Source organism: Poecilia formosa, unplaced genomic scaffold (assembly GCF_000485575.1).
Source record: "Poecilia formosa unplaced genomic scaffold, Poecilia_formosa-5.1.2 Scaffold93, whole genome shotgun sequence".
Lineage (NCBI taxonomy): Eukaryota > Metazoa > Chordata > Actinopteri > Cyprinodontiformes > Poeciliidae > Poecilia > Poecilia formosa.
This window is the reverse complement of record NW_006800032.1, coordinates 2,123,148-2,131,553: the sequence shown is the minus strand read 5'-3', so window position 1 is coordinate 2,131,553 and position 8,406 is coordinate 2,123,148. Positions and strand designations below refer to the sequence as shown.

Genomic DNA, 8,406 nt, shown 5'->3' with positions numbered 1-8,406 from the left:
GGTTGCTTTTGATGGACCAAGGATTCTAGACTTTGTCACCGTCTTAAATGTTTGGATTACTGCTCTGTACTTGAACATTCCAATCACCACATTTGTTTAGAAAACAGGACCATGTGGCCTAATGGACAAGGCGTCTGACTTCGGATCAGAAGATTGAGGGTTCGAGTCCCTTCGTGGTTGCTTTTAAGAGATCAAGGATTCCTGACTGTAGCATTCTATGTCATATGTTTGCAATACTGCTCAGAATTTGAACATTCCAATCACCACATTTGTTTAGAAATCAGGACCATGTGGCCTAATGGACAAGGCATCTGACTTCGGATCAGAAGATTGAGGGTTCAAGTCCCTTCAAGGTTGCTTTTAATAGACCAATGATTCCTGACTTTGTCACAGTGTAATCCTGTTCATATTTCAGTGCTGTTTGGCAAGTAGGAGTTTCTGTTGCATTAACCAAGTTATAAACACTAAATAAATTACATGTAAATCTTACTCATGTTTACGATAAATATTCTCATTGTTGAGTAAATAATTCTGGTGCAACTGTATTGCAATGGCAATAACAGTTGCCATTGCAATAACCAAGAAAAAGAAACTCAACAAATTCATGTGAGGTTTCATCAATTCCCTGTCTCTTCCAGTGTTCATGAAAGACTAGCCAACTCGCAAATCTCTTTTCTGACTTGTATCAAATAAATATCCACACCTCCATGCTTAAGTTGGTGCCAGTACCTCTCCATGTATCCCTGACTTTGCCACAGTCTCTTAAATATTTGGAATACAAGGAATTTAAAATGTAAGGAATCTTAAAAATATCCACACCTCCATGTTTAAGCTACTGGCAGTACCTCAAAGGATTCTTGAGTTGGTCACAGTATGGCTTAAATGTTTATAAAACTGCTCAGGACTTGGCCATTCCAATCACCACAACCATGTGGCCTAATGGACAAGGTGTCTGAGTTTGGATCAGAAGATTGAGGGTTAGACTCACTTCATGGTTGCTTTTAAAATACTAACCCCAGTAATAGATGGGGTATCTATATGTAATTCTGTCCATATTTCAGTGCTGTTCAGCAAGTAGGACTTTCTGTTGCATTAACCAAGTAATGAACACTAAATAAATTACATGTAAATCTTACTCATGTTTACTGTAAGTATTCTCATTGTTGAGTAAATAAACTCTGGTGTCAGAAATTACAGTTTATTTTCTTTTTTTCCTCTGTAGCTGACACAATTGGTGGCCGCTCAGACTCTCGGGCCTTAAAGGAATCCTCCTCACTGCAGAGCCGTGACATTGTGCATGTGGTGCGCACTGAGTACATTTACAGCCGGCCTCCGCCTTGGTCCCAAAGTCTTCCTACTCTCCACATCATCACTCCCACTTACAGCCGCCCGGTGCAGAAAGCTGAACTGACCCGCCTGGCCAACACTCTTCTCCATGTGTCTAATTTGCACTGGATTGTCGTGGAAGACTCCCAGAGGAGGACCACTCTGGTTAGCCATTTCCTTCAGGAAAAGGGTCTTAACTACACCCACCTCAACATTTTGACACCATTGACTTATAAATCTAGAGGAGACGGGAGGAACCCCAGAGTACCGCGGGGCACCTTGCAGAGGAACCTGGCCCTGCGGTGGCTACGAGAAACCTTCCCCTTAAACTACACCCAGCCTGGAGTTGTTTACTTTGCAGACGATGACAACACATACAGTCTACAGCTGTTTGAAGAGGTGAGGGGATATGTTTTAAAAGTAAAAGTCTTCTCTTTTTGCTCCCTTGTCATCCATTAACATCTTCGTCCTTGAAGCGAAACAGGAGCATTTCTGTCAACTCCAATGAGTAATTTGTATGTCTGTGCTTTCATCTAACAGATGAGGTCGACTAAAAAGGTATCTGTGTGGCCTGTGGCATTTGTGGGTGGCCTACGATACGAGTCACCCAAAATAAATGCCCTAGGCAAGGTGTATGGCTGGAAAACAGTATTTGACCCACACCGGCCTTTCGCTATAGACATGGCTGGGTTTGCAGTAAACTTGGGCCTCATTCTGTCCAAACCTCAGGCTTATTTCAAGCTTCGAGGAGTGAAGGGAGGATATCAGGAGAGCAGCTTACTGAAGGAACTGGTCACTCTGAGTGAGTTAGAGCCTAAAGCCTCAAACTGCACTGAGGTAAGAGAAGTTCTCTCAATAACCTTAATATATTTCTACAACTTGAACTTTTACAAATTTGGCAACATTGCAACTACAAACTACAGTGTAGTTTACTGGGACTTCTTTTGACTGACAAAGCTACTCTTCACACATATTCATTATCTTACCTCACTGAATATGAGCTGTTTTTCAAAGAACATTTTCAGTGTCGAGATGTGCAAAGGTGGATACTCCCCAAGAAACTGCAGGTTCTTCAAAGTGATGACAACAGTGAGAAGAAGGAAAGGACAGGATGGGGGAGAGCAGGAATACAAATGTACCCTACTCTTCAGATTTTTATTTGCATACAAGACAAAGATTGAGAATCCTCCGTAATGTAGTTCTACATCAGTGTAATGCATTACTTTGTGATTGTCCATCACAAAATATCAATAAAATATGGTAAAGTTTCAAAATGTGAAACTGGGTGATTCAGAAGTCAGATTTGACTGAATCATTAACCCGATGCCACTTCTGGATATTTAATGCACTTCCTCTAAACCAGTGGTCTCAAACTGCAGTCCTCAAGGGCCTGTGTTCTTAGTATTTCATCATTTCGACTGACTTTCTGCTCATCCATGCCTGTCTTCTTACCCACAGGTATTAGTGTGGCACACACGGACGGAGAAGCCTGTACTAGTAAATGAGGGCAAGAAAGGATTTACTGACTCTAAAGTAGAGATATGACATTCTTCATCCGACACAGGTAATAGCTGAGCTTTAGAAAGATAAATTAATGCAAATTTGCACTGTGATTAGTTTTGCGAAACGGCCTGAGGGGGAAGAGAGTAGTTCTTACAGGACATGGATGTAATCATCAACATCTCTGTTCTATAAAGACTTGAGAGAAGAAAATACTATTAATGACCTCATTTCTGAGAACATAGAGATGATTCATCAATAACAAGCACTTTAACTTGTATTCCTTCATGGTAAAATTATTTTTACACTTTGATGTAAAAATTTGGATGGCCGCATTTTTTTTAAAATGTTGGTTTCTGTTTTTTTTGTTTTTGTTTTTTTAATCCAGAAGATCTGGATTCGGATGGCATGCTGTTTGCTCTCATTTGGGATTCACATGTTGTTATTTTATCCCTTCTGTTTTACTTAAACTTTTCCATATCAAGTATATTTATGAATTATGGAGAAAAGCAGTTGAAAAAAATGCTCCATCTTTGCATATTTAATTAGATTTTGTTTTCATTAAAATGTGTATTTGATTTTATTTCTGTTTACTGGGGCTTTGATCCCAGTTTAATCCAATGAAACAGACAGATTATCACGCTTGAGCAAACAAAGTACCTCCCAGCGACCTCCTGCTGTCAGATATTTACTGGAATCACATACGCAAGAGGCTAGAATGTAAAATATGTATCTATTTTCACCCAAGGGGATGCTAAATATTTCCATGGGTGGTTCAAATTTAGTCCCATGGCAGCTGAGTATGAGTCTGTCAGTGTTGACTGTAGCATGTTTGTTGAGGATATATTACAGACGTTTTTTTATCAGGCTTTTTGAATAGCATGATAAGCCATTTCTTCTGAAATGGCTTATCATAGATCTGGTCTCAGGTCAGCAGCCCACAGTGTCACCATCTCTCTTTAAAGAAACAAATATCCAAAAATGTGTTTTATTCAAACAATAACTATTGGATAATGACAGCAGATGTTGGTGTTTGTAAGGGGTACTGATCACTTCATCTTCTTCTTATTTTGTGCAATCACCAAGGATGTTTTCTACCAACTATGTGACATTTTGAGCAAACTGTGGGGACAATATTTATCTGCTTTGGGACTTTTTGTTCTTACTTTGCAGACAATTTCATACCCCCTGCTTTAGGGCACCAAAACCAATGATAACCAGTGATTTAAAGTTTCTGTAATCTTATGAAGGAGTAGGGAAATATGGTTGTATAATTTCACTAAATGACATCTGGAAGGGGCTTCCCAGATCTGCTTAGTTTGATCAGAGGTATTAATCTGTTATATTTCATTATGATGAACTGGTCCAAATAAGGAAATGAACCAGAAACAATGGAAAGTGTACCATGAGATATATTTTTAAAATAAAATACAGTTAAATAAAAATAGGTTAAATGTAAACATTTTGATTACTTATCTGCTTATCTGCATGCTTAACAAGAGACATACACTGACCAGCAGTGGTTGAGTAAAAGGTTGCAGTATGGTTGTTTACAGGTATAAAACTGAAGACGGAGGAGGGCAAAATGTAATGTGAGTAAAGAGGAAGGGTAAAAATTGGCAAAAAAGCAAATAGACCTCAAGATGTTATTTGAAGATTGACATCATAATGTTGGATTAATTAAATCAACCGTTAACAGAAAAATCAAGATAATAATGAAATCGTAAATAACGTTTACTGATACAGAGACAGAACATTTGCGTAGATGACATAGGTAGACCCCCAATGCTCTCCCACTGTATCTTTACCTCCTGTCCTTGTTTCTTTTCCTCGGTCTTAATTAGGTGTATACCTGTTGTTTCAGGAAAGGAAGCTTCGCTGGGATCTGTCTGGGCTCAAACCACCCTCAGAGCTCCGGTGGCCAAAAACATAACCATAGCTGCACTTAAGCTCTGCTGCATAAATGGAGGCACCGAGCCATGTGCATGTACTGAACTCAACATATCAAAGCACAACTGCACAGGAACTTTGTGGCCTGTTCTGCTGGGCGGAACTGAGTCGACAGAGGAAGGAGTTGCCAAATGGAACCGGCACAGTAGGAGCTGAAACAAAGGAGGTTACCGGACTTAAACTCCAGAAAGAGATGAACCAGCGTGCAATAAAGAAGCCTCTCAGCACAGACGCCACCAGCCAAGCATCCAATCAGCACTTAATAGGGCTCTTTTGTTCTGAGGTCAGTGGGCTGTCGGGCACAGGGCTGCACATGAAAAAAGTCCTTGTTTGAAGTAACACAGCATTGACTGGCAGATAGCGCTGAGCTCCCCCCAGCTCCCACCCTGTAGTACTACTGTACAACACTAGCCTATTTAGATAGCACCCTAAACCCCTCACTAATTGGGAGTTGTATTTCTGCTCAGCACACATTCACTTAACCAGCTGACACACACACACATCCACACGCACGTGCACCGATTTATTATCGCCAAACACAAACAACCTTTCACATTCGTGTATTATCAGCACTTCCTGATGTGCTGCAAGGACTGCTGAGCTGTTCTCCTATTAAAGAGATGATTCTGTTTCGTTAACAATCTCTGCACTTTGCAGGTTCGCTATTTGCTAATTTAAACGACAATTTCTTTGTAAATTCTGTTTGCTGATTATTTATTATGAACATGTGGGAAAACTGTGGAATATAGAGCCATGACTCCAAGTAGCAGAAGTGAAAACTCTTATTAAATGTTTTGATTCTTCCCAGCATGGCTTGCAAGTTGTGATTTCATACACCACCAACCTGCGGCACAACCCCTTTCGCATGTCAACACTGTCTGGTTCTGGCTTTGAAGAGTTTGCGCAGTTCTCAGCGTGCCCTGTAGGTGGCACCATTGCAGTTCACATGGACATAAATGTATGATGTTTTAGTGATGTCTGGGTAACGTGAGAAAGCCATTTACTTCTGTCCCATAAAGCTAGTTTTTTGGTTTACAGACGTGTTTGTATTTATTTAATTCTCTTGTCGTTTCACTCATGCAGCAAAAAGCCAATCTGTCAACCTAAACCTGGGTTTTTCTTGGGGGCTTTTCCAAGGCGCCTGATAAAGAAAAGGCTTTCTTTAAACAAATTTTAAGCACAGCTGTAAGTTAAATGCAGGTTGTTGGGTTCAATAAAGCACACAAATCTGACAATAAAACTAGGTTCCATATCTAGATTTGGATATTGTAAAACCCTGCAATGGGATGCCGTTGAATAAAATGTCCCCCCACCAGACCTGAGAGAGCAAAAATGAAAAGTGACTCATCAAGTAGCCTCTGACAATGGGAGTAATTTCATTGCAGGTAAAGCAAAGAATCTGCAGGCATTGCTGCTGGTCACCTTTATGTTTTTTGTCAAGGTCTTTTCCTTGGTGAGCTCGTCCACAGTTTTCAACCAGGAAGCTCAAAGGTCCGCTCTTCCTGTGGGGAGGAAACGCTTCAATGTTTACACCCAATCAGACACAACTTTGGGTTCCATCGCAGCCAATAAAAAAGGGACCTTTATTGTTCATACCTTACCATCAGGAACAGCCAGCTTGGGGGTTTTGTTGCTTGAAAAGCACAACATTTCAATATTTCAACACTGATTTTGTAAAGCGAAATTTCAAACATCATTACCTGTCATTTTATTAAAGGGGAAATATTACAAATTTTCTAGGCACAGAGTGTCATTTTACAGCACAATGAGACAACTGTTGAGTTCTTATAAAAATGCTATATATATATACAGTATATAGATATGTATCAAATATGATGTAAAAGAAATGTGACTTTAGTAACTTTATTGTGCTATAATATGATTCCATGTGGCTGCAAACACATTATATTGCTCCTAACTAATGGAAAATAAGCCACCATCATTTGGATTCAGTTTTTGCTTATTCAAATCAATATACTTCACAAAGCAGTATGAACAGATTCTAATAAGCAGAAATGCTGGGTCAGATCTGTGTTTTTTAAATCAAATCATGTCTGATTTGATCCTTATTTGACCCTGGACTGGGTTAGTGGTAATGGTTAGACATACCAGGACACAACCCCAAACATTGTCACCTTACTGTAGCAACCCTGTGATGGAGGTCTCATGCAGAGTGTAGCCATGTGACTGGCCTTTGGCATTGTTTGCAGGTAGGTTCTCCATGTTTATTGGCTTTAAAGATTTTAAAGGCTGCGAAGGAAAAGTAACTCAATAATATGACTGGGAAGCTAACTTCTACCCAGTTATAGTCATTTACCTATCACTGTAATAAAACTCGCACCCTCAGTGAAGCTGAAGCCATCCCATAATGACAGGTGCTGGAACATAATGGCAGGTTCGTAGGGCTCCTTGTAATGCAAAGTCGGCATGTCTGGAAGGCTGTCTCCTCTTGCTGCACAAACGTGAATAAACTAATCAGGCAACAACATCTTTCAGTAACAGCACTTTCCAAAAGTTATTGTAGCCCTTGAACATTTTGTCACATTAGAAACACAAAACCCAACATATTTCATTGGGATTTTATGTGACAGACCAACACAAAGCTCTACATAACAGTGAAGTGGAAAGAAGAAGATGAAGGCTTTTAAAAATATTTTACAAATACAAAAAGTTTTAAAATGTGTTGCTCTGATAAGCTTGAATAAAATCCATTGGAACCAGTTGCCTTTCAAGGTTGCCAAATTCCTTAACAGAGTCCATCTCTGTCTAATTAAATCTCATTATATATGCAGATGCTTTGTGAAGGCCTTTGACATTTGTTAGTGAACGTTAAATAACAAACAGCACCATGAAGACCAAAGAAGACAGAAGTCATGGGGGAAGGTGTGGACATGTTTGAAGCTGAGGTAGGTCTAAAACTATTTCCTGAACTCTATAAGCATCACACAAAACTCTGAGGTTCACGGAGGGAGTTGAGCTCTTGGTAGGATCCCAAATAAAACCATCCTACCAGATCAAAGCATCTTTGTGAGTTACAATGATCTGATAAAAGTGCAAAACTATAAGTTCAACTGAGACAAAACTTGAAAATCAATATTCATGGAAGCTTTCAGTCCATCTTCATGGTACCTGAGGTATTTAGCAAACAAAATGCAGAATCATGTCAGTCTCCAGATTAGGGCTGCAACTAAAGATTCATTTAGTAATCTACTGATTAATCAGATAAAAAAAAGAAGTGGCACATTCTACAGAATTTTCATTTATGCCTTTTTATTCAATATTAGATACTCTTTAAAAAATATACAAATAAGCACATAATTCAATTCATTTAAAAAAAGTATCCCACTTGAGGAGTTTTGGCTAAAACATTTAGAAACAAATATTTTATTATTTAAAATGCATCCATCCATTTTCTTTACACCCTTGTCCCTTAGTGGGGTTGGGAGGGTTGCTGGTGCCTATCTGGTGCTATTGTTCTGGGCAAGAAGTATGGTCACCCTGGACAGGTCGCCAGTCTGTCACAGGGCAACACAGAGACAAACAACCATGCACACTCACACTCACACCTAGGAGCAATTTGGAGAGGCCAATTAACCTAACAGTCATGTTTTTGGACTGTGGGAGGAAGCA

The 8,406-nt window shown here is 39.6% G+C and overlaps 1 protein-coding gene and 2 non-coding genes across 3 annotated transcripts; all 3 read left to right on the top strand.

The window, feature by feature from the left end:
• Positions 1-107: 107 nt before the first annotated feature.
• Positions 108-180, top strand: trnar-ucg (transfer RNA arginine (anticodon UCG)). The gene has a single exon. It is a non-coding gene; the product is annotated as a tRNA-Arg (tRNA).
• Positions 181-284: 104 nt separating this feature from the next.
• trnar-ucg (transfer RNA arginine (anticodon UCG)) lies at positions 285-357 on the top strand. The gene has a single exon. It is a non-coding gene; the product is annotated as a tRNA-Arg (tRNA).
• A 668-nt stretch (positions 358-1,025) lies between these two features.
• Positions 1,026-5,813, top strand: b3gat1b (beta-1,3-glucuronyltransferase 1 (glucuronosyltransferase P) b). Its single transcript, XM_007558024.2, has 5 exons — positions 1,026-1,074; positions 1,169-1,725; positions 1,867-2,163; positions 2,785-2,890; positions 4,691-5,813. The coding sequence occupies exons 1-4, from the start codon at positions 1,026-1,028 to the stop codon at positions 2,869-2,871; spliced, it is 990 nt and encodes a 329-aa protein (XP_007558086.2). The 3' UTR covers positions 2,872-2,890; positions 4,691-5,813.
• Positions 5,814-8,406: the final 2,593 nt, after the last annotated feature.

Coding starts and splice junctions, on each gene's coding strand:
- b3gat1b (XM_007558024.2), top strand. CDS start 1,026: ATGGGGTATCTATATGTAATTCTGTCCATATTTCAGTGCTGTTCAGCA. Junction 1,075..1,168: donor ATTTCAGTGCTGTTCAGCAA/GTAGGACTTTCT, acceptor CTCATTGTTGAG/TAAATAAACTCTGGTGTCAG. Junction 2,164..2,784: donor AAGCCTCAAACTGCACTGAG/GTAAGAGAAGTT, acceptor TCTTACCCACAG/GTATTAGTGTGGCACACACG.